Source organism: Ranitomeya imitator, chromosome 3 (assembly GCF_032444005.1).
Source record: "Ranitomeya imitator isolate aRanImi1 chromosome 3, aRanImi1.pri, whole genome shotgun sequence".
Taxonomy (NCBI): domain Eukaryota; kingdom Metazoa; phylum Chordata; class Amphibia; order Anura; family Dendrobatidae; genus Ranitomeya; species Ranitomeya imitator.
This window is the reverse complement of record NC_091284.1, coordinates 798292677-798320211: the sequence shown is the minus strand read 5'-3', so window position 1 is coordinate 798320211 and position 27535 is coordinate 798292677. Positions and strand designations below refer to the sequence as shown.

The following is a 27535-nucleotide window of genomic DNA, read 5'->3' as shown; positions in this document are numbered from 1 at the left end:
CCATATCAGGGGTTGATTTTTGTGGGACGAGTTGTACTTTGGAATAACACACCGTTAGGGCTAGCGGAACGCACCGACTAAATATAGAGGTTTTATTATAATAGATGTGTTCGCAGCCCAGAGTCTACCGTGCAGGAGAACCTGCCGCTAGTAAACGGTGGAACTATATGGCGGTATGAGCTAACTCTGTTACTTCACAGAGTAGCTGTGAACTCAAAGCACTGCGCCCTGTTTGACTTCACAGTGGCACAGGCTAACTACCCAACTGAGAGCAGTCAGTGGTCATGCATGCACACAAAATCTCCTCGCCGGAGGTGCCAGCATTCTAGGGGCTTATTTCAGCCGGGTCCCTGAACACAAACTCACATGACCACACTGGCGCAAAGCACATAACGTAGAACGATACTAGCGCATGGCCGTACGGCCATGCGAGCCTTAAATAGTTGCAGCACGTACAGGACCTTCCTAGAAGGACCAATGAGAGGCTGCCACAGAGCGTGAACACCTGCAGGACCTTCCTGAAGGACCAATGGCTTTAGCTGCAGTATCTGATCATGTGACCCTCGATCTCCACTGAGAGATCTTACTCTGGCCATGCTCAGAACGAGAAAAGCAGGACTTGATCCCAGAAGCGTCTGCTCGCCGCTGCCCAGCACTGACTTCAATGGCAGAATCAGAAAAAGCAGCAGTAACTCTGTGTACAGAGACAGACTGAGCGAGATGCTGGGACTGACGTCTCCACTGCGGCAGGAGAAGAATGGGAGACCGCAGCGGAGATGGCCCGAGATTCCCCCTGTGCAGAGGCGTGAACTCGACCCCTAACACACACAATGTGATGCACGAGAAAGCAGGAAAAAAATTCCAAGTCCGTTGAAATTGCAAAAAAGTGCAATTTCACATTTTTTTTTAAAGTTACCATGTTCAGTTTATGGTAAAACTAACCTGGCAATATGAATCTCCAGGCCAGTACAATTACGCAGATATCAAACATGTATAGTTTTTTTAAAGATGAAGAGTCCTGACCGAAACCCAATTGGACATCTATGGAGAGAAAATGGCTGTCCACCAACATTCACCATCCAACCTGACGGAACTGGAGAGGATCTGTAAGGAAGAATGGCAGAGGATCCCCAAATCCAGGGGTGAAAAACAAGTTGCGTCATTCCCAAGAAGACTCATGGCTGTACTAGCTCAAAATGTGCTTCTACTCACTACTGAGCAAAGGGGCTGAATACTTATGACCATGTGATATTTCAGTTTTTCTTTTTTTAATAAATATGCAACAATTTCTACATTTCTGTTTTTTTTACATTAATGAGAAAAAAATGAACTTTTTTGAATTCACCAAATGGCTGCAATGAAACAAAGAGTGAAAAATTTGAAGGGGTCTGAATACTTTTTGTACCCACTGTATGTGTATTTTTTGTAATTGTTCAATTTTTAATAGGGAAAAAGAGGGGGGATTTGAAATTTTGTGTTTGTTTATGTTTTTTCATATTCTTGAAAACATTTTTTTAAAACTTTTTACTCTAAATAAAAGTCCCCTTAAAGGACTTGAAGCTGCAATCATCTGATCGCTTGTGCTATACATGGCATCAGCACTGCTATGTATAGCAAAAATCACAATCTCCTATGAACGCCAGCCATGGGTTGGCTTTCACAGGAGGATTGTCATGACAAGCATCGGGGTCTTCAGCCTGACCCTTTGCTATCATGGCAACTTATCGGCACCATGTGATCACATCACAGGTGTGCCGATGGATGGAATGACGTGCCCTGCAGCCGGCACATTTTCAAACTGCTGTCAGAGATCGACACTTAACAGGCTAATGGCCGCAGGCTGTCATGAAGGGGTTAAAGGGGATGTCCACATTATCTTTATTTCAGCAAATGTGTTGGAGACACTCATTAATATATAAGCATTACAGGTTCTCCTGCTTTCTCCGAGACTGCACAGCTTTTCTGTCAATAACCGCTAATACAATAACATGTGACCAGAAGTGTCCATCAGCTCCTCCAATTGAAAGCACTGATTCTCTTCAATTGGAGGAGACTGATGGACAAACGTGGTCACATGATCCTCAACCAGTGATCATTATGAGAACAGGAGAGCTGGGCAATGTCTGAGGAAGCGAAAACATGTTTTAATAAAAAAAACGTAATGGCCACTCCTTTTAAACACTATGATATTCCTTGAATAAAATCTAAACTTCTGTGTTGATTTATATACACTAGCTGAAGAGCCCGGCGTTGCCTGGGCATAGTAAATATCTGTGGTTAGTTATAGCACCTCACTTCTCTTATTTTCCCATCACGCCTTTCATTTTCCCTCTCACATCTCTCATTTTCTCCTTCACACCTCTCATTTTCCCCTCACTCCTCTTATTTTCCCCCTCACTCCTCTAATTCCCCCCTATCACTTGTCATTTCGACCTCACATCTGTCATTTTCCGATCACTCCACTATTTCCCCTCACTCCTCTCATCTTGCACTCACACCTTTTCATTTTCACCTCACACCTCTCATTTTCACCTCAGTATATACATGTTTGTCATCTCCCTTATATATAGTATACACCTGTATGTCATCTCCCCTGTATATAATATATACCTGCTGTGTGTCAAATCCCCTGTATATAGTATATACCTGCTGTGTGTCAAATCCCCTGTATATAGTATATACCTGTATGTCATCTCCTCCTATATATAGTATATACCTGTGTGTCATCTCCGCTGTATATAGAATATATCTGTGTGTCATCTCCTCCTGTATATAGTATATACCTGTATGTCATCTCCTCCTATATATAGCATATACCTGTATGTCATCTGCTCCTGTATATAGTATATATCTGTAGGTCATCTGCTCCTGTATATAGTATATACCTGTGTGTCATCTCCTCCTGTATATAGTATGTACCTGTATGTCATCTCCTCCTCTATATAGTATATACCTGTGTGTCATCTCTCCTGTATATAGTATATACCTGTGTGTTATCTCCCCTGTATATAGTATATACCTGTATGTCATCTCCTCCTGTATTAGACCTCGTTCACACATTATTTGGTCAGTATTTTTACCTTAGTATTTGTAAGCTAAATTGGCAGCCTGAAAAATCCCCAGCCAACAGGAAGCCCTCCCCCTGGCAGTATATATTAGCTCACACATACACATAATAGACAGGTCATGTGACTGACAGCTGGCATATTTCCTATATGGTACATTTGTTGCTCTTGTATTTTGTCTGTTTATTAATCAGATTTTTATTTTTGAAGGATAATACCAGACTTGTGTGTGTTTTAGGTTGAGTTTCGTGTGTCAAGTTGTGTGTGTTGAGTTGCGTGTGGCGACGTGCATGTAGCGACGTTTGTGAGATGAGTTTTGTGTGGCGACATGCGTGTAGCAACTTTTTGTGTGTCGAGTTGCATGTGACAGGTTAGTGTAGCAAGTTGTGTGCAGCAAGTTTTGCGCATGGCGAGTTTTGCGCGTGGCGAGTTTATGTGTGGTGCCTTTTGAGTATGTGCAAGTTTTGTGTCAGGCAACTTTTGCATGTGTTGCAACTTTTGTGCATGTGGCAATTTTTCCACGTGTGCAAGTTTTGCGTGTGGCGAGTTTTCCATGAGGTGAGTTTTGCACTTGTGGCGAGTTTTGCAAGAGCCTAGTTTTTGCATGTGGCGAGTTCTGCGCGTGGCGAGTTTTGAGTGGCGACTTTTGTGTTTCAACTTTTATGTGGCGAGGTTGGTGTATTTGTGGTGAAATGTGTGCTGAGGGTAATATATGTTCAAGCACGTGGTAGTGTGTGGCGCATTTTGTGTGTGTGTTCATATCCCCGTGTGTGGTGAGTATCCCATGTCAGGGCCCCACCTTAGCAACTGTACGGTATATACTCTTTGGCGCCATCGCTCTCATTCTTTAAGTCCCCCTTGTTCACATCTGGCAGCTGTCAATTTGCCTCCTACACTTTTCCTTTCATTTTTTCCCATTATGTAGATAGGGGCAAAATTGTTGGTGAACTGGAAAGCACAGGGTTAAAATTTCACCTCACAACATAGCCTATGACGCTCTCAGGGTCCAGACGTGTGACTATGCAAAATTTTGTGGCTGTAGCTGCGACGCCTCCAACACCTTTCCTTTCACTTTTTTCCCCATTATATAGATAGGGGCAAAATTGTTTCGTGAATTGGAAAGCACGGGGTTAATATTTCGCCTCACAACATAGCCTATGACACTCTCAGGGTCCAGACGTGTGACTGTGCAAAATTTTGTGGCTGTAGCTGCGACGCCTCCAACACTTTTCCTTTCACTTTTTTCCCCATTATGTAGATAGGGGCAAAATTGTTTGGTGAATTGGAAAGCACAGGGTTAATATTTCGCCTCACAACATAGCCTATGACGCTCTCAGGGTCCAGACGTGTGACTGTGCAAAATTTCGTGGCTGTAGCTGCGACGGTGCAGATGCCAATCCCGGACATACATACACACACACACATACACACACATTCAGCTTTATTATATATATATATATATATATATATATATATATATATATATATATATATATATATATATATATATATATATATATATATATATATATATATACTAGCTGAAGAGCCCGGCGTTGCCTGGGCATAGTAAATATCTGTGGTTAGTTATAGCACCTCACGTCTCTTATTCTCCCATCACGCCTCTCATTTTCCCAATCGCATCTTTCATTTTCCCCCTCACATCTCTCATTTTCTCCCTCACACCTCTCATTTTCTCCCTCACTCCTCTCATTCCCCCCTAACACTTGTCATTTCTACCTCACATCTGTCATTTTCTGATCACTCCACTATTTTCCCTCACTCCTCTCATTTTGTACTCACACCTTTTCATTTTCACCTCACACCTCTCATTTTCACCTCAGTATATACATGTTTGTCATCTCCCTTATATATTATACACCTGTATGTCATCTCCTGTATATAGTATATACCTGTATGTCATCTCCTCTGTATATAGTATATACCTGCTGTGTGTCATCTCCCCTGTATATAGTATATACCTGTATGTCATCTCCTGTTATATATAGTATATACCTGTATGTCATCTCCTTCTATATATAGTATATACATGTATGTCATCTCCTCCTGTATATAGTATATACCTGTGTGTCATCTCCCCAGTATATAGTATATATCTGTGTGTCATCTCCTCCTGTATATAGTATATACCTGCATGTCATCTTCTATATATAGCATATACCTGTATGTCATCTCCTCCTGTATATAGTATATACCTGTAGGTCATCTGCTCCTGTATATAGTATATACCTGTGTGTCATCTCCTCCTGTATATAGTATATACCTGTATGTCATCTCCTCCTCTATATAGTATATCTGTGTGTCATCTTTCCTGTATATAGTATATATCTGTGTGACATCTCCCCTGTATATAGTATATACCTGTGTGTCATCTCCTCCTGTATTAGACCTCGTTCACACGTTATTTGCTCAGTATTTTTACCTCAGTATTTGTAAGCTAAATTGGCAGCCTGATAAATCCCCAGCCAACAGGAAGCCCTCCCCCTGGCAGTATATATTAGCTCACACATACACATAATAGACAGGTCATGTGACTGACAGCTGCCGTATTTCCTATATGGTACATTTGTTGTAGTTTGTCTGCTTATTAATCAGATTTTTATTTTTGAAGGATAATACCAGACTTGTGTGTGTTTTAGGGCGAGTTTCGTTTGTCAAGTTGTGTGTGTTGAGTTGCGTGTGGCGACATGCATGTAGCGACTTTTGTGAGATGAGTTTTGTGTGGCAACATGCGTGTAGCAACTTTTTGTGTGTCGAGTTGCATGTGACAGGTTAGTGTAGCAAGTTGTGTGCAGCAAGTTTTGCGCATGGCGAGTTTTGCACATGGCGAGTTTTATGTGTGGTGCCTTTTGAGTATGTGAAAGTTTTGTGTGAGGCAACTTTTGCATGTGTTGCAACTTTTGTGCATGTGGCAATTTTTCCACGTGTGCAAGTTTTGCGTGTGGCGAGTTTTCCATGAGGTGAGTTTTGCACTTGTGGCGAGTTTTGCAAGAGCCTAGTTTTTGCATGTGGCGAATTCTGCGCGTGGCGAGTTTTGAGTGGCGACTTTTGTGTTTCAACTTTTATGTGGCGAGGTTGGTGTATGTGTGGTGAAATGTTTGCTGAGGGTAATTTGTGTTCAAGCATGTGGTAGTGTGTGGCACATTTTGTGTGTGTGTTCATATCCCCGTGTGTGGTGAGTATCCCATGTCAGGGCCCCACCTTAGCAACTGTACGGTATATACTCTTTGGCGCCATCGCTCTCATTCTTTAAGTCCCCCTTTTTCACATCTGGCAGCTGTCAATTTGCCTCCTACACTTTTCCTTTCATTTTTTGCGCATTATGTAGATAGGAGCAAAATTGTTTGGTGAATTGGAAAGCGCGGGGTTAAAATTTCACCTCACAACATAGCCTATGACGCTCACGGGGTCCAGACGTGTGACTGTGCAAAATTTTGTGGCTGTAGCTGCGACGCCTCCAACACTTTTCCTTTCACTTTTTCCCCATTATGTAGATAGGGGCAAAATTGTTTGGTGAATTGGAAAGCACAGGGTTAAAATTTCACCTCACAACATAGCCTATGATGCTCTCAGGGTCCAGACGTGTGACTGTGCAAAATTTTGTAGCTGTAGCTGCGACGCCTCCAACACTTTTCCTTTCACTTTTTTTCCCCATTATGTAGATAGGGGCAAAATTGTTTGGTGAATTGGAACGTGCGGGGTTAAAATTTCACCTCACAACATAGCCTATGACGCTCTCGGGGTCCAGACGTGTGACTGTGCAAAATTTTGTGGCTGTAGCTGCGACGGTGCAGATGCCAATCCTGGACATACACAAACACACACACACACACACACACATTCAGCTTTATATAGTTGATTTATATATATATATATATATGTGCTTCTCACAAAATGAGAACATCATCAAAAAGTTACAGTAATTTATTTCAGTTCTTCAATACAAAAAGTGAAACTCATAAATTATATACGGTACATTTATAGAGTCATTACACACAGAGTGATCTATTTCACGAGTTTATTTCTGTTAATGTTGATCACCATGCGGAGAAGATTAGAGTGATGGACAAGCATGCACACTAATGCTCTATTCAATCTTGATGTGACCAATGAAAAAAGTCGAGCTCTCTATGGAGCATATTGGAAAAGTGTCAACCATGTTTGACCACCACTTCATTCCTCAGTGTGGTGGTCAGTGGGGAGGGGCATACATGATCCTGTAGCCTTTAAAGAACATCTTTAACTAGACTTTTCACGTTAAGCTGGACACACGATGTAACAGCAGCTGCAGAATAAAACTTTTTAGTTTGTTTTTTGTTTTACGTCTCCATTGTGGAGATACTAGCAATCTACGTATTGGGACCTAAGGAGTTAATCACAGGTCTCCGTTCCGTTACCTGTCATGTTCTCCAGCTCCCCCTCAGGACTTCCTGCACTGCACAAACTCTTCAGACGATGAAGAATAAACAGAGTCACAATCCATTTCAACTCTTGAACTATTAACTTTACTGCTTCTGGTAAACAGTGCATACGTATTCTCTCCAGCATCTGCATCAGGGTTAACATTGGACAATTTCTCCTCTGTCCCTATCATTCCTTCTGTCACTAAGCTCTCTTCCAGGACGGACCGTGCTCTCTGGTCTCTCAGCATCATCTCTGCTCAGTCCTGCTCCAGTACTGGAACCTCTAAACCGTTTTGCCCTGGTCTCAAGAACATCCACCCACGTAACAAGCCGCCACATTCTGAGTAACCTGCCCGTACTACTTAGTCTTCTTCTGGCAACTGCAGATCCACTTATTCTGCACAGTCAGCACTTCTCCTGGTGTTTCTCACTGATGAGGCTCTGACCCAGAATACTGTATGACTGGGCTCTTATCTTTAACGTTACGCACTCCCGCCCAACTGATTAAAATCCCAGATGTTCCTCAGGTTATTGGTGTTAGCCCCTCCTACTTTAACTATATACAGGTTAAGCATACTCTCCACCCCCAACTAGTGGTACTACGCTTTACCTACAACTATAACAGTAATCATACATAGCATTTACACAACAGGTACCATAAATATGCACAGCATGAATTATTTACAATAGCATTACAAAGACAGCAAACATTCATATTTACGGACACCTCTGTTAGGGCTAGCGGAACGCACCAACTAATAGGGTGGTAGATACGAGGTGCGTTCGCAGCCTGGGGTCCACCGTGCAGAGATACCTGCTGCAAGTAATGGCGGATGGACAATGAGCTCACACGTGGGTTAAACTTCACCCCGTGTGAAATGAAAGTGAGCTCTGTTGCCTCACAGAGTCACGCTATACACAAGGACTAAAACCCTAACTAAAAGTTGTGCTTGCTCTGGAACTCTTCTGTGCTAATCGCACACATGAAGGAACCAGAAGCTAAGCCAAGGCTAATTGCCCCCACTGACGCTAGCTGCCTGCCTGAGTGTACAGCCCCAAAGCTAAACAGACTCACACCACTTATATACAGTGTGGCAGAGTATCCACTGGCAACTGGCAAACACAAATGATACTAGCGCATGGCTGTGGGGCCATGAGAAACTTTTATAGCTGTAGCAGTTCAGGACCTTCCTAGTGGACCGATAGGAGCTGCTACAGGACCTGAGCGTGTGACCCCCGACCTCCAATGAGAGGTCTTCCCTTGGGCATGCTCAGGAGGGGAAAAGCAGGACTTGGTTCCAGGAGCACCTGCTCGCCGCCGAACAGTACTGGTTATAATGGCTGGACCTGGAAGGGCAGCAGTAACCAAACATGCAGTATCTGTCCGAGCCAGGCGCTGGGACCAACGTCTCCGCTGAGCAGGTTCCATTGTGGCTGGAGAAGAATGGGAGACCGCAGCGGACATGGCTCGAGATTCCCCCTGTGCAGCAGCAGGAACCTGACACCTAACACACCTCCTTGTGCCTCTTACACCAAAACTTAGATTGCTAATATCTCCACACAATGGAGAGGTGAAATAAATAAAAAACCTACTAAAAAAAAAAAACATTTTATTTCGCTCTGCAGCCATTATTACGTAATGTGTCCAGCTAAACATGAAACCATTGATCAAAAGTACACTTTAAACCATTTACCAAAATACATTTAGGATGTGTGTTTTTTTTGTTTTTTTTTGCTGCAATTTCCAAAAACATGGTAAAATTTCTGTTTATGTGTAGGTTTTTTTTATGTACAGTGGGGCGAAAAAGTATTTAGTCAGCCACCAACTGTGCAAGTTCTCCCACTTAAAAACATGAGAGAGGCCTGTAATGGCAGGGCTACAATTTTGTTTCTGGTATCCTTCAACAGCTCTTTGGTCTTCACCATAGTGGAGTTTGGAGTGTGACTGTTTGAGTTGTGGACAGGTGTCTTTTTATACTGATAACAAGTTTAAACATGTGCCATTACTACAGGTAAGGAGTGGAGGACAGAGGAGCCTCTTAAAGAAGAAGTTACAGGTCTGTGAGAACCAGAAATCTTGCATGTTTTTAGGTGACCAAATTCTCATTTTCCACCATAATTTGCAAAATAAATCTTGCCAAATCAGACAAGGTGATTTTCTGGATTTGTTTTCTCATTTTGACTCCCATAGTTGTGGTCTACCTATGATGTCAATTACAGGCCTTTCTCAACTTTTTAAGTGGGAGAACTTGCACAATTGGTGGCTGAATAAATACTTTTTCTCCCCACTGCATATACAGTATATATATTTGAGGAATGTAAGGAAAGTGTATATATAATAAGTATTTAGTAAAAATAAAAAGCCATAATGATATATATAGTGTTATATTCTATTTTATTAACATCACTTTTCTCTAGTTTCTTACAAAACAACAAGATTCACCGATTTGCTTCTATTGCTCCTTGCGGCATTCTTGATGACTTGCTATGTGATATACTGTAGATCATTACCGAGTCGCAGCACTGGAAGAAATATTCTTTTTGGGAATTTAGCCTGAGATGGAAGAACCACACAATTTAGAAAACAATCCCAAGCAGAGGTTGATGTCAAACTGCCAGACTATTTCTGTCATGTACATTAGCTAGTTTGGCAGTGAGTGCGTGGACAGATGTATTGGCGGGATCACAGCTGTCCTGCATGCTGTCATGTGAAATAGCCTGTGGCTCTCTTTTATGAGTTAATCTTAGCCGCTTTGCTCCGCTCGACCAACATACTCGCTAATTGCACTTTTTTTGATTTATATCTCATAAACAATTTAATACCTGGAATGATACCTCCTGGAAGCTCAGCAAGTAAACACATTGAATGGGATAAATAGCGGCCAAGCCGGTGAATGGAGAATAGGCCAATTAATTGCCGCCTGTACCTTTGCCATTTCTAACACTGATGTCGGCTCCGTTCCTTCGTTAGGTAATTTGTGCCTGGTCACTATGTTCCTCCAAAATAATTACAAGTGAAGAAATAAAAATATGGAGTAGTTACATATGAGAAGCATAATTTATTCATGGTGATCCCCAGAGCTGCAGAGAAAATGAAGGAAGGCGATTTGGAAGGAAGTCGTAATAGATGCAAGGATTGCGGAATAGGAAAGGAATTGAATGGGATTACAAAAGTTGCTACTTTCTTCCAAAAACTTTGCCATACTTGTCCACAAATTGTGTGCTTTATTGCATCTATACCTAATTTATTCAGTAGAAATGAGCTGCAATATCTGACACAACCCATTGACAAGTTGGCACTGTATCTTAAGGAAAGCAACCCTGTACAACCCTTAATGGGAGACAGGGTAAAAGCAGAGGTTCCTTGGGGGAGGAGTGAAGTAAAGCAGGGGTGTGTCATAGCAATTTTACTTGTCAAAGAACTTTAGGTGAGGATTTTTTACTAGTGCTCTTTGATATCACAGCAGTTTAGCGGAAACAAGTAAATTAATATTTGATTAACGTATTATCCTAAACGTGGCTTCTCATAAAGTCATCTGAGACATCAGTATTTCTTAGATACAGTCTCCAGAATTAAGCAATTAAGTGTTATCCTAGAGGTTCCTTTTTATTGCTGAGGGCTATTTTTAGAGCAAAATCTAAATTTGCAAGCTAATTGAATGAAATTGCCACATGGACTACATTCAGATATTGGTACATTAAACTTTTAATGGTACATTTTTGAATCTGAGTTGAATTTCCTGAAAAAATTTCAGACACCATTCCCACACTGCTGAAGCATCAGAGAGCAGGTAAATGTCTTTTTGCTTGGCTGTGTGGGTCTCTCCATACCTTGTACAGTGGTGGTCAGTACATGGGACATCACAGATCAGCAGCTCCAAGTGGAACACGTTCTCCATCTCCAAAGTCACTGGGCAAGTCTCTCTTCTGTAGAGTGTACACTCTTATGGTGAGCGAGGCCCTGTCTTTCCCTCTCTCTTTCCTGTAGAGTGTAAGGTCATATGGTTATGGGGTCCTCTCTCTCCTGTAGAGCGTAAGCTCTTATGGTCAGAGAGATTCTCTCTGCTCTGCTCCTCTTTTTCTCTCTTTCCTGTACAAAAGACCTGGGCAAAATGTGGCTCGTGAACCAAGACAGCCAAAGAGCTGAAACAGTGGTCAAAGAGCACCATCTGCCTTCCCCACCCGCCGTCCATCCGCCACCTGCTGTCACCGCTATCTGCAGCCTCTGGATACAGACCGTGGTGAATACAATGGTGGAGGACAGCTACATCTTCCACAAATCAGTGTGTGAAACAGCAGACACGATTACGGCAGCAGTACACTGTCGAGAGTCAGAACATTGGAGACAGCAGTGTGTATGGGGTATTTGTATGTATATGTGGAGCTCATACTGTGTGTAGGGGGGCTTATGCTATCTATAATAGGCTATATGAGGCTCATACTATATATATATATAGGAGTTCTATATCGGGTTCATTCTGTATATAATATCTGCATCCCAGCTTCTTTCACTAACCACTTCTCTAGGCGTCTCACAGCTCTCAACCTCTCAAACACACAAAGACGGTAACACCCTGGACCTGGTCTTCGCCTGGCTCTGTTCAATCTCCTACCTAGATAACTCACCGCTTCCCCTCTCTGACCACAACATTCTCTCCTTCACACTCACAAATTCTCGCCCACCCCAGCAGACTCCTACCTACCATACATTCAGAAATCTACATGCCATTAACCCTCATACACTTTCAGACTCCCTACACTCATCATTGTCCCCAATCTCCTCTTTTTCCTGTCCTGATCTGGCGGTACATCACTTCAATGACACTCTTAGAAGCACCCTTGACCAAGTAGCTCCCCTCACCCTCAGAACCTCCAAACACAGAGTGAAACAGCCCTGGCTCACATCGCAAACCCGATTTCTCCAGTGATGCTCTAGGAGTGCTGAACGCTTATGAAGAAAAACACGCACACCAGAAGACTTCATACACTTCAAATTTATGTTAAGGACCTATAACTCTTCCCTTCACCTCGCCAAACAGACCTACTTCACCACCCTGATCTCCTCACTATCCAACAACCCCAATAGACTTTTTGACACCTTTCACTCCCTCCCCAGGCCAAAAGCACAAGCCCCTATCATAGACATTTGTGCTGATGACCTGGCCTAACCACTTTATAGAGAAAATAGACAATATCCATCAGGAAATCCACTCCCAATCACCAAGTTCAGTGACTCCCATCCGTCCCTGCATTTCCCCTGGCTCACTCTCCACATTCAATCCCATCACAGAAGAAGAAGTCTCCAAGCTCCTCTCCTCTTCTCGCCCGACTACATGCACCACCAACCCCATTCCCTCACACCTCCTCCAGTCTCTCTCTCCAGCCATCACAACTCACCTAACTACAATTTTTAATCTCTCCCTTTCCTCTGATATTTTTCCCTCCTCCTTCAAACACTCTATCATTACTCCATTACTAAAAAAAACCCACCCTTGACCCATCCTGCACAAACAACTGCAGACCGGTCTCCAATCTCCCCTTCATCTCAAAACTCCTGGAGCGCCTAGTCTACTCCCGCCTTACCCGTTACCTTTCCACTCACTCCCTCCTAGACCCTTCACAGTCTGGTTTCCACCCCCTACATTCGACAGAAACTGCACTCATCAAAGTGACCAATGACCTTCTGACAGCAAAACGTAAATCTCTGCTCATTCTTCTCGACCTTTCTGCAGCTTTCGACACTGTTGACCACCCTCTCTTACTCTCTAGGCTCCAGTCACTAGGCATTAAGGACACTGCTCTCTCCTGGTTCTCCTCCTATCTTTCTGATCGCTCCTTCAGTGTTCTGTTCTCTGACTCCACTTCATCTCCTCTTCCTCTCACTGTCGGCTACCTCAGGGCTCAGTCCTTGGCCCCCTTCTCTTCTCCCTCTACACGGCCCCAATTGGACAGACCATCAGCAGATTTGGCTTTCAGTACCATCTTTACGCTGATGACACACAACTATACATGTCATCCCCTGACCTTACCCCCGCTGTACTACAGAACGCCACTGACTGTCTGCAGTCTCCAACATCATATCCGCTCTCTATCTGAAACTCAACCTCTCCAAAACTGAACTTCTTCTGCTCCCGTCATCTACTAACCTCCCTAAATCTGACATTTCCCTCTCTGCCGGTGACACCATAATAACTCTCCGGCAGCAGGCGCGCTGTCTGGGTGTTATGTTTGACTCTGATTTTTCCTTCACCTCCCATATACAATCTCTTGCCCACTTGTGCCGCTTACACCTAAAGAACATCTTTAGAATCCGCCCTTTCTCACCATGGAAACAACAAAAACCCTCACTGTCACCCTGATCCACTCCCGCCTGGACTACTGTAACGCTCTATTAATTGGCCTCCCCCTCACACGATTTTCCCCTCTCCAGTCCATCCTTAATGCGGCAGCCAGGGTCGTCCATCTGGCTAATCATTACTCGGATGCGTCCACTCTTCACCAGTCGTTACACTGGCTGACCATTCATTACAGGATACAATTCAAAGTACTTGTTCTCAACCACAAAGCTCTCCACAGTGCGGCACCCCCTTACATCTCCTCCCTCATTTCTGTCTATCGGCCTAACCGACCGCTGCGCTCTGCAAATGACTTTCGACTAACCTCTGCACTAATCCGTACCTCCCACTCCCGACTCCAAGACTTCTCCCGTGCTGTGCCAATCCTCTGGAATGCTCTACCCCAAGATATTAGGACCATCCACAATTTGCATAGTTTTAGGCGCTCGCTCAAAACACATTTGTTCAGAGCGGCCTACCACGTTCACTAATCAGTCATTTTGTGTTTGTGTGTGTAGCCCATTCACTATCCCCATCTATCCCCCACCCCCTGAAGATGGCTGTACCATCGTTGTAAATACATCATTGTAAATACACACCTGTGCTTTGTGTCTCCCCCACCTCATTGTAGATTGTAAGCTCTCATGAGCAGGGTCATCTTATTTCGCTTTAATCTGTTAAACTGTAAAGCGCTGCAGAATATGTTGGCGCTATATAAATAAAGATTATTATTATTATAAGAGGCTATATGGGGATCAAACTACATATGGGGCTATGTGGGGATCATACTGTATGCAGGAGGCTATATGGGGCTTAAACTGTACATAGGGGGCTATGTGGGGACATCTACTATATAATTGTCTAAGGGTCACTTCCGTCTTTCTGTCCTTCTGTCTGTGTCTTTCTGTCTGTCACAAATATTCATTGGTCGCGGCCTCTGTCTGTCATGGAAGTCCGGAAAAAAATGGCCGCTCCTTCCTCCCCGCAGTCACTGCCCGGCGCCCGCATACTCCCCTCCAGTCACCGCTCACATAGGGTTATGCCGTGGGTAACGCACTCCATTACCGCCGCTATTAACCCTGTGTGTCCCCAACTTTTTACTATTGATGCTGCCTATGCGGCATCAATAGGAAAGAAATGTAATGTTAAAAATAATTAAAAAAAACAAAAAACCTGCTATACTCACCCTCCGTACTCCGCCGAGCCGCTCGCGCCTGCTGTCATCTTCCGTTCCCAGCGATGAATTGCGAAATTACCCAGAAGACTTAGCGGTCTCGCGAGACCGCTAAGTCTTCTGGGTAATTTTGCAATGCATCCTGGGAACGGAAGATGGCGGCAGCCTCGCGCCAATCGCCACAGCGCTGTTGGATCCCAGGGGGTGAGTATGTAACTATTTTTTATTTTAATTCTGTTTTTTTTTTTTTTAACAGGGATATGTGCCCACACTGCTAAATACTGCGTGGGCTACATGGCTGCTATATACTATGTGGGCAGTACTATATACTACATGGCTGCAATATACTAAGTGGGCAGTACTATATACTACATGGCTGCTATATACTATGTGGGTAGTACTATATACTACATGGCTGCAATATACTACGTGGGTAGTACTATATACTACATGGCTGCTATATACTACGTGGGTAGTACTATATACTACATGGCTGCTATATACTACGTGAACAGTACTATATACTACATGGCTGCTATATACTACGTGGACAGTACTATATACTACATGGCTGCTATATACTACGTGGGCAGTACTATATACTACATGGCTGCTATATACTACGTGGACAGTACTATATACTACATGGCTGCTATATACTACGTGGGCTGTACTATATACTACATGGCTGCTATATACTACGTGGAAAGTACTATATACTACATGGCTGCTATAAACTACGTGGACAGTACTATATACTACATGGCTGCTATATACTACGTGGGCAGTACTATATACTACATGGCTGCTATATACTACGTGGACAGTACTATATACTACCTGGCTGCTATATACTACGTGGGCAGTACTATATACTACCTGGCTGCTATATACTACGTGGGCAGTACTATATACTACATAGCTGCTATATGCTACGTGGAAAGTACTATATACTACATGGCTGCTATAAACTATGTGGGCAGTACTATATACTACATGGCTGCTATATACTACGTGGACAGTACTATATACTACCTGGCTGCTATATACTACGTGGGCAGTACTATATACTACATGGCTGCTATATACTACGTGGGCACAGGAACAGGAACAGGAACACATGGGCTACTTGCACAGTGAACAAGTCTGTATGATCATGTTCACACACCACCAAGAAACCTGAAGACACAAAAGAGAATAGTAAAACCAAAAACACTCAGTTTGAAAAAATGTTGCAGTAATCCGCAAGTGCTAGTAAAAGATGTAAAAAACAGGGTATTTGGTTGATACGTTTTTTGCAAAAAATGTATACTAAGCTGCTCTACCAATCTTCACGGTATACCCTTATCAGAGCAGTCCTAACTAATGTATGCAATCCCTATCTGATGTATTTAAAAACCTGATCATCTGTATATAACCTGTGTGAACAGGGTTCAGAGAGGAAAAATCCATGTGTGCATACAGGGTAGAACAGCTTTTGTGCAGATAGCCCAAGAGGAGTGGTGGAACTCCCCAGTCTTGTAGACACAAGAGTCTAGTATAGTATACTAGACTAGTATACTAGACTAGTATACATACATTTTTTGCAAAAAACGTATCAACCAAATACCCTGTTTTTTACATCTTTTACTAGCACTTGCGGATTACTGCAACATTTTTTCAAACTGAGTGTTTTTGGTTTTACTATTCTCTTTTGTGTCTTCAGGTTTCTTGGTGGTGTGTGAACATGATCATACAGACTTGTTCACTGTGCAAGTAGCCCATGTGTTCCTGTTTCCATAATTGTTCTCTTGTGTCTACAAGACTGGGGAGTTCCACCACTCCTCTTGGGCTATCTGCACAAAAGCTGTTCTACCCTGTATGCACACATGGATTTTTCCTCTCTGAACCCTGTTCACACAGGTTATATACAGATGATCAGGTTTTTAAATACATCAGATAGGGATTGCATACATTAGTTAGGACTGCTCTGATAAGGGTATACCGTGAAGATTGGTAGAGCAGCTTAGTATACATTTTTTGCAAAACACGTATCAACCAAATACCCTGTTTTTTACATCTTTTACTAGCACTTGCGGATTACTGCAACATTTTTTCAAACTGAGTGTTTTTGGTTTTACTATTCTCTTTTGTGTCTTCATACTACGTGGGCAGTACTATATACTACATGGCTGCTACATACTACATGGACAGTACTATATACTACATGGCTGCTATATACTACGTGGCAGTTATATACTACATGGCTGCTATATACTACGTGGCCTGTGTTGGATACTGTGTGGGCTGCGTTATATACAACGCATCGGGTATTCTACAATATGTATGTATATAGCAGCCACATACTATATAGCACAGGCCACGTACTATTTGTATGCTATATACTACATGGCTCCTATATACTAAGTGGCCTGTGCTATATAGTATGTGGCTGCTATGTACATACATATTCTATTCGGGCCACCATCTAGTGTATATATATATATATATATATATATATATATATATATATATATATATATATATATATATATATATTTATATATATACATACACAGAGCTGCATGGTCTCCCCAGTGTGCACACAGAGGTGTATTGAGGCCATGAGAGTGCATGGCAGTTGCATGCATGGCTGTGGTCATAAGACAAAGTCCGGCATTGTGATGAATGGACGATATGTGTGTCACAGAGGAGAAGACTCTGCGCTGCCAGCCTGAAGTGATGTGGTGTTCTGGGACCTATAGTCACACAAGTATGTTGCATGTTGTGTAATAGTCATGGGAGGTTTGGCAGGGCTAGTTATGTGAGATGGGTGGGACAAACTAGCCACACACCCACATTCCCACCCAGGGGAGCGGTTAAGGATATATAATGTGACCTGGGTGTGGGTCACATGTCCTGTGTATGTTCCTGTGTTGGAAGACCTGGGAGTAGGCTTCCTGAAAAGCACATGCTGGTGTTGGGAGGTCCTGGGAGTAGGACCAGATCCCTGAGGAACGCACAGTGACACTGAGGACCTGTATGGTCTGTGTTGGGGAAGCTACCGTCTTTCGGTGGGTCTGGACTGACTAATGTGTGCCACACAGGCAAGTTGGTGATCCCTGTGAGGCAGCTTACCCAGAAGAGTGGACTGACAAGGAGTCAGCCGGTGGAGCAGGAGCTCCCGTAAGGTACATCAATAGACTGTTGGTGCTTGTGAGGTTCTATGAACTGTGTGGTAACCCACGGCAACTGGTGAAAGGAGGACAGCGTGTTTAGTTGCTGCAACCATAATGTCGTATCTTGGTGCCTGATGTGCTCCAGGGACATTAGTGAACTGTATGGCATCCGGTCACCCACGATAACTGAACAGAGGTTCGGCGTGTTTAGTAACCGTGTTTCAAAGCCGTAAACTATGATGTAGAGACTGTGTGCTTGCTGTGCATATTTCTGTGGTTTATGATGCCATAATAAACCATGTGAACTGTTTTGTTTGGAAAAAACCCGTGCCCGTGTACATGAATCCCGTGCTAAGCGAGTGTCCCCCAATACACACAGTAAGAGAAATCTTACTATAGATATAGATATATATATATACATAAATATTCCTTTTTTTCTTGTACATATATGTATTGTGCATGCAATGTAAACATTTTTCCATCTTGTGGTTTGAAACGTTACATTTCCCAAGGTCAGACATAGCCCTCTGATGCATCCTGCTCTTTAGAGAGTGCCCCAGATGTTCTATGGTTATGCCATTCATAGTAACATAGTAACATAGTTAGTAAGGCCGAAAAAAGACATTTGTCCATCCAGTTCAGCCTATATTCCATCATAATAAATCCCCAGATTTACGTCCTTCTACAGAACCTAATAATTGTATGATACAATATTGTTCTGCTCCAGGAAGACATCCAGGCCTCTCTTGAACCCCTCGACTGAGTTCGCCATCACCACCTCCTCAGGCAAGCAATTCCAGATTCTCACTGCCCTAACAGTAAAGAATCCTCTTCTATGTTGGTGGAAAAACCTTTTCTCCTCCAGACGCAAAGAATGCCCCCTTGTGCCCGTCACCTTCCTTGGTATAAACAGATCCTCAGCGAGATATTTGTATTGTCCCCTTATATACTTATACATGGTTATTAGATCGCCCCTCAGTCGTCTTTTTTCTAGACTAAATAATCCTAATTTCGCTAATCTATCTGGGTATTGTAGTTCTCCCATCCCCTTTATTAATTTTGTTGCCCTCCTTTGTACTCTCTCTAGTTCCATGATATCCTTCCTGAGCACCGGTGCCCAAAACTGGACACAGTACTCCATGTGCGGTCTAACTAGCGATTTGTACAGAGGCAGTATAATGCTCTCATCATGTGTATCCAGACCTCTTTTAATGTAATCCAGTACAAAACTACTACCCTCATCCACAAAGCACTCCATGGCTCAGCACCACCCTACATCTCCTCCCTGGTATCAGTCTACCACCCTACCCGTGCCCTCCGCTCCGCTAATGACCTCAGGTTAGCATCCTCAATAATCAGAACCTCCCACTCCCGTCTCCAAGACTTTACACGTGCTGCGCCGATTCTTTGGAATGCACTACCTAGGTTAATACGATTAATCCCCAATCCCCACAGTTTTAAGCGTGCCCTAAAAACTCATTTGTTCAGACTGGCCTACCGCCTCAATGCATTAACCTAACGATCCCTGTGTGGCCTATTTATAATAAAAAAAAAAAAAAAAGGTTCCTCGCATCATGTTCTCATACACTTTATGCAGTATTAGCCCTCTGTGTCTGTACTGCTACATACTTAGGCAGGTAACTGGTTCATGCAGCTTTACATGAACACCTGAGCCTTACACTATAGCTGGTCCGAATAACTAAAGCAATTGTTACCATCCACCTCTCGTGTCTCCCCTTTTCCCCATAGTTTGTAAGCTTGCGAGCAGGGCCCTCACTCCTCCTGGTATCTGTTTTGAACTGTATTTCTGTTATGCTGTAATGTCTATTGTCTGTACAAGTCCCCTCTATAATTTGTAAAGCGCTGCGGAATATGTTGGCGCTATATAAATAAAATTATTATTATTAATGCACCCCATGATCCTGTTTGCCTTGGCAGCTGCTGCCTGGCACTGGCTGCTCCAGGTAAGTTTATTATTAACTAGGATCCCCAAGTCCTTCTCCCTGTCAGATTTACCCAGTGGTTTCCCGTTCAGTGTGTAATGGTGATATTGATTCCTTCTTCCCATGTGTATAACCTTACATTTATCATTGTTAAACCTCATCTGCCACCTTTCAGCCCAAGTTTCAGCCCACATGATGTACAATGTGCCCAAAGATACCGAAAAATTAAGCCAAAAGCTAAACATTTTCTTTTTTTCTTTTCTTTTAAATTTATGAAACGTTATCGCTGACTTTCTCCTATTTTTAGGGGGTCTCCTATCATTCGCCATCAGTCACAGACTCCACACTCACCGCGGAGGCTCTTGACCAGACTATCGCTATGTTTGACACTGTTGAAGAGGTACTTAAACACTTCAATCCTGACACATGGCAAGAGGACTTGGAAAATCTATACACCGATACATCTCAATTTCGTGGAAGAACATTTCAAGAAAGAAAATCAAAAGGTAAAAGAGAATTGATAAACACGATTCAATAAAAAGACGAGAAAGCGAATCAAGGAGGACACTTAGTAGCTGTTTTGACAATATTATCTTCAATATAAAGCTCTTGGGTTTTAAGCAATCTACATTGCCATTTAATGCATTGCTGTAATGGCAATATACTCTCCATTCAGTGAGTTCTTGAGGAGCTTGTGAAGGGCTTCCGCTTGAATTTACGAGGCACAGCTGCAGGAAGGAGGGAGAGCTGCAGTCAGAACCAATGGTGAGACGGGAGGTGTGACTCCGACAACCTCACACGCTTGACATGGGACTTAAAGGGGTTTTCTGGGATCTCAGAATATTAAAGTATTAGAAATGAAGAAACATAATTTAATTGCTATTGAAATTCTGTTCCTCAGCTGTCACATGTGGTGAAGTGACCTCCAGATTCTGACTTTCTGCTACAGTCTGTTCATAGTATAGAGTAGAGAGATTTACTGTCGGCGCTTTGAAGGCTCAGCCTGCGCTCTACAGCAAGATCAGAAGGGTGATGTCACTTGGAAGTGGCCTATGATACTCAGCAAGATTACAGTGACTGGGAATGTGCACAGTGAAGGAGGGAGATCAGGGAAAGAATATTGCTGACTCTGCACACAACAAGTAATCTTATCAACTAGAAGCTTTAGCCTGCAGGAATGGTGCTGAATGCTGAGACACCGGGCTGCTTGTTGCTGGTGCTACTGTGAGCAATTGGAAAAGATGCTGCCTTCAGCGGTTCTTGATGATTTGATTTGCAGAACCTTCCTCTGAGAGGGAACTTAACCTCCAGTGATCATTTGTCATCTGTGAGGAAACCTGGCAGCATGTGTTAAAGTTTCGTCAACCATGCTAAATAGTGGGCATGGAGCCCCCTTAGATGTAGCTAAGGGACTCACTACTTCATTGTACCACCCTTTATTTTTCATGCCCTGCCTCACAGGTGATCAACTGCGCTAACTTGCCTGGAACAAGCAATGTCTGAGCCACTAGGTCACACCAAGGGTTCATTAATCATCATAATTAGTATATTTAATTAAACTTCAGTTTCTGCAGAATGGATGAAGCAATCAGATCACTAAAGGTGCAATTGCAATTGGAGCTATATTCCCAATAAGTTTATGTGGTTAATTTATACTGTCAGTTTGGCCTCACAGTCACCCATTAAAAGGGAACCTGTCAGAAACATGTAGCCCCTTAAAAGGTAAGTCATTTGATTCCTTTATGACCCCAGAGCACTGCTCCAGCAACGAGATATCATGTATTGAACTTGTGTTAGGAAGTGCATTGGGGCATGGAGATGCACTTACAGCTTCTCAGCCTCAAAGTTGTACTTACCACCTTGCAGCGCCCTCCCCTGGCTGATTAGTAGGTCATTTGCACTGGTACACAGTCACTGACCAGTTAATCTAGATAGAAAATACAGCTGTCCCCCTTCACATGTCCGTTTTTTATGTCCGTATGAGGTCCATTTTTTAAGGACCGCACATATGGGCACACACATTGTATTCAATAGCGGTGCACACATGTGAAGTTTTTCACACGGACCGTGTGTCTATGTGAAAAACCCGCAGACATGTCCCTTTTTTTAACGTACCACGGATGAAAAGCATGCTGCACACGTGCACAATGATAACATAGTAACATAGTTAGTAAGGCCGAAAAAAGACATTTGTCCATCCAGTTCAGCCTATATTCTGTCAGAATAAATCCCCAGATCTACGTCCTTCTACAGAACCTAATAACTGTAAGATACAATATTGTTACACTCCAGGAAGACATCCAGGCCTCTCTTGAACCCCTCGACTGAGTTCGCCATCACCACCTCTTCAGACAAGTAATTCCAGATCTCACCGCCCTAACAGTAAAGAATCCTCTTGGTGGAAAAACCTTCTCTCCTCCAGATGCAAAGAATGCCCCCTTGTGCCCGTCACCTTCCTTGGTATAAACAGATCCTCAGCGAGATATTTGTATTGTCCCCATATACTTATACATGGTTAATAGATCGCCCCTCAGTCGTCTTTTTTGTAGACTAAATAATCCTAATTTTGCTAATCTATCTGGGTATTGTAGTTCTCCCATCCCCTTTATTAATTTTGTTGCCCTCCTTTGTACTCGCTCTAGTTCCATTATATCCTTCCTGAGCACCGGTGCCCAAAACTGTACACAGTACTTCATGTGCAGTCTAACCAGGGATTTGTACAGAGGCAGTATAATGCTCTCATCATGTGTATCCAGGCCTCTTTTAATACACCCTATGATCCTGTTTGCCTTGGCAGCTGCTGCCTGGCACTGGCTGCTCCAGGTAAGTTTATCATTAACTAGGATCCCCAAGTCCTTCTCCCTGTCAGATTTACCAGTGGTTTCCCGTTCAGTGTGTAATGGTGATATTGATTCCTTCTTCCCATGTGTATAACCTTACATTTATCATTGTTAAACCGCATCTTCCGCCTCTCGGCCCACATTTCCAACTTATCCAGATCCATCTGTAGCAGAATACTATCTTCTCTCGTATTGACTGCTTTACATAGTTTTGTATCATCTGCAAATACCAATATTTTACTGTTTAAACCTTCTACCAGATCGTTAGTAAATATTTTGAAGAGAATAGGTCCCAACACGGACCCCTGTGGTAGCCCACTGGTCACAGCGACCCAGTTAGAGACTATACCATTTATATCCACCCTCTGCTTTCTATCACTAAGCCAGTTACTTACCCATTTACACACATTTTCCCCCAGACCAAGCATTCTCATTTTGTATACCAACTTCTTGTGTGGCACGGTATCAAACGCTTTGGAAAAATCGAGATATACCACGTCCAATGACTCACCGTGGTCCAGCCTATAGCTTACCTCTTCATAAAAACTGATTAGATTGGTTTGATAGGAGCGATTTCTCATAAACCCATGCTGATATGGAGTTAAACAGTTATTCTCATTGAGATAATCCAGAATAACATCCCTCAGAAACCCTTCAAATATTTTACCAACAATAGAGGTTAGACTTACTGGCCTATAATTTCCAGGTTCACTTTTAGAGCCCTTTTTGAATATTGGTACCACATTTGCTATGCGCCAGTCCTATGGAACAGACCCTGTCGCTATAGAGTCACTAAAAATAAGAAATAATGGTTTATCTATTACATTACTTGGTTCTCTTAGTACTCGTGGGTGTATGCCATCCGGACCCGGAGATTTATATATTTTAATCTTATTTAGCCGGTTTCGCACCTCTTCTTGGGTTAGATTGGTGACCCTTAATATAGGGTTTTCTTTGTCTCTCGGCATTTCACCTAGCATTTCATTTTCCACCGTGAATACCGTTGTTGTGAATTCTGTGGTCAGGCTCCCTCCTGTGGTCATGAGTGGTACTTCGGCTGGTTCTGTCCATGAGCTTCCTTTGGTGGATGTGAGTGGGGCTGCGGCTTCTGAGTTTCCTTCCTCAGGTGACGAGGTTAAGTCGTTAGGTGCTGCTCTATTTAACTCCACCTAGTTCTTTGTTTCTGGCCTCCAATCAATGTTCCAGTATTGGTCTTGCTCTCTCCTGGATCGTTCTTGTGGCCTGTCTGCCCTGCATAAGCTAAGTTCTGCTTGTGTTACTTTTGTTTGCTATTTTTTCTGTCCAGCTTGCTATATTGGTTTGTTTTGCTTGCTGGAAGCTCTGGGACGCAGAGGGAGCACCTCCGTACCGTTAGTCGGTGCGGAGGGTCTTTTTGCGCCCTCTGCGTGGTTGTTTGTAGGTTTTTGTGCTGACCGCAAAGCTATCTTTCCTATCCTCGGTCTATTCAGTAAGTCGGGCCTCACTTTGCTAAAATCTATTTCATCTCTGTGTTTGTATTTTCATCTTTACTCACAGTCATGATATGTGGGGGGCTGCCTTTTCCTTTGGGGAATTTCTCTGAGGCAAGGTAGGCTTATTTTTCTATCTTCAGGGCTAGCTAGTTTCTCAGGCTGTGCCCGAGGCGCCTAGGTCTGGTCAGGAGCGCTCCACGGCTACCTCTAGTGTGGTGTGATAGGATTAGGGATTGCGGTCAGCAGAGTTCCCATGTCTCAGAGCTCGTCCTATGTTATTAGTAACTATCAGGTCATTTTCAGTGCTCTTAACCACCAGGTCCATTGTGGTTCTAAATCACCAGTTCATAACAACCGTGGAGAAGAAGGTGTTTAATATGTTAGCTTTTTCCTCATCATCTACAACCATTCTTTCCTCACAATTTTTTAAGGGGTCTACACTTTCAATTATGATTCTTTTACTATTGATAGATCTTATTATATATATTATCATATAAGAAGACTGGGCATATAAGACAACCCCCAACTTTTCCATTTAAAATTTAGAGTTTGGTATATAATCGCCGTATTAGTCGGGTGTCATCTTATATGCCGGGTGTCGTCTTATACTGTGCTGAGCTCTGCGGTCGCCGCATATGGTGCGGGGGAGCGGTCCTGATGATGAGGTGCCTCACTGGGAAGGTGTAAGTGAATCAAGCCCACCCTTGTATTCTATTACCTCCTTCTCTTTCACCCATCTAGCCCACCCTTCTCTGCCTCTCAAGTCTCTGGAGGATGGAAATGAAGTCGCTCCTTCTCTTTCACTTGTCTGGCCCGCCCTTCTCTGCCTTTCAAATCTTGCGGGGATGGAAGTGAAGCCGCTCCTTCTCTTTCACCCATCTGACCCGGCCTACTCTGCCTCTCAAATCTCGCGATGATGGAAGTGTAGCGGCACATGCGCGCCTGCGCCTCTTCAACTTCCATTCCCGCTAAATTTGAAAGGCGGAGAGGAGCGGGTCAGATGGGTGAAAGAAGGAGCGGCTTCACTTCCATCCCCGCAAGATTTGAGCGGCAGAGAAGGGCGGGCCAGATGAGTGAAAGAAGGAGGTAATAGGATACAAGGGCTTGATTCACTTACACCTTCCCGGTCATCATCGTGACTGCTCCCCGCACCATATGCGCAGAGCTCCGCACCCACCGTATAAGACGATACCTGGTGTATAAGACCATCCCTGACTTTTGAGAAGATTTTCAGGGGTTAAAATGTCATCTTATACATCGGAAAATACGGTAGTTGAAGAACAGTTTGGGATTGGTTTTACTCTCCTTAGCAATGTACTTCTCTTCACACGTGCACAATGATGACACACACGTGCACAATGATGACGCACAGATGCTGCGCAAAGCACTGGACGACTACCCCATTAGGTAAATGATACAACGCAAACATAAAACATGACTAGGACCAATATTAGCCTCAACGTACACAAACAGCGCCAATCACATCATTAAACATTAGTGTGTCCCTGGCACTCATAGAGGTTTTCCATTACTCATAAAACATGACACAGTGACTGTTATGGGAAACCGATGCCAAGTGGCACGATGCCCTCCTCCCCCAATGCTAATGCAATGTGCATATGTATAATTTCTTGAACAGCCGAGAACCATTTCATGGTAATTTACGGTGTCGGGATTATATCATGTGTTACTGAAAATAAATTAAAAAAAAAAGTCTAATTGCATGAATATACTTTTGCAGTGAACCTGGACAAGCTAAATGATGATGTCAAGAGATACAGCTGCACTCCAAGGAACTTCACAGTCAATCTTCGGGAAGAGCTGAAGATCACTAATGCCGTGTTTTTTCCACGGTGCCTCCTTGTTAAACGATGCGGAGGAAGCTGTGGCTGTGGGAGTCCATTCTCCAAATCTTGTATATGCACTTCAGGAAAGACCGTGAAAAAATATCACGAGGTAATCATATCCATCAGGTCAAAAGATGGAAGCTGTAAAAATAGTAGAAATGGTCATCTATATTTGATATTGTTTGATGAACTCTAACGCCCCATCTGCCTGCAATGCTAACTTGAAATTCTGGTGGTTGTATGTGAATATTTTTGCAATATACTCCAATGGAATTGATTTACTATCAGGGCTCATGCAGTAGTTTTTTTGTCCGAGCGTGATCCACCAAAACATCAGATTGCAATCAGACCAAAGTTATTCAATGAGGCAGTGCACATGTCCGATTGGCACTTGGCTATCCAGGTCTGTGGGTCCAATTTTCATGGACAGACAGAATGGGGAAGATGGAGAATTTTTTTTTTTTTAATTCCCACATCTGAAAAATCAGAGTCTGATTAGAATAATCAGACCGTTTTTCTCAGAAGAAGAAAATAGTCATCTGCACTGGCCCTAATAACCAAATTCTGAGGTCATAATGGTTGCCAACTATGGGTGGCACGAGACAGAAGGCATTGCTGGTTGGCTGAGAAGTATTGGTTAGATAACTATATTTTTTTTTATTTTTTTTTACTACCTTCAAATTTGCTTTCAAATTTTTTTATTGATTTATATTTCAAAATCAACTTTAAGAAGATCAGGGTTTAAAAAAAATAAAAGAGGCCACACCCAATGGTTCAAACTCCTGTGGCTCCACTATTGGCCGCTCTGATGTTATCTACTGGACAGGAGATGACGATGTCCCTTTTTGGAGTCATCTTTTGGATAAGACCTGTTACTGGCTTTAGAGGTCATGTGTCTGTAACGGGACATCATGGAGGTCAGAGCCGATGAGTTTAGCTTCTTGTATTATTTTGCAACATTCCCTGCATTTTCAAAAAGTCAGACAAATCCTTTAACTATGATTTTCTCCCCTGCGTATTCCTCATGGAAGGCATCATTTTGTTGCATCATCTTATATGCTAACAACAAAGAATACCATTGGATGTTTGAAATCTCTAAAATTTAATTTTTATTGAAAAACATCAATTTAAAAACATGTGCAATTAAACAGAGTAACACAATGGTGGACCACATAAGTGCAAGCCTTATTAGTCACATGTCATTAATCTTGAAAGACAATCTGAAAATTGTTTGAATAAGTTACATGAAAGATAGCAAACCCCAAGTTTAGCGTAAT

General features: G+C 42.9%; 1 protein-coding gene across 1 annotated transcript in view; it reads left to right on the top strand.

Moving 5' to 3' along the window:
• Nucleotides 1-27535, top strand: part of PDGFD (platelet derived growth factor D) — a 302085-nt gene that overhangs the window by 257082 nt on the left and 17468 nt on the right. Inside the window, exons 5-6 of the mRNA XM_069759213.1 lie at nt 20407-20605; nt 26153-26367. Of these exons, the coding sequence (XP_069615314.1) occupies nt 20407-20605; nt 26153-26367 (414 nt within the window). The remainder of the gene's footprint in view (nt 1-20406; nt 20606-26152; nt 26368-27535) is intronic.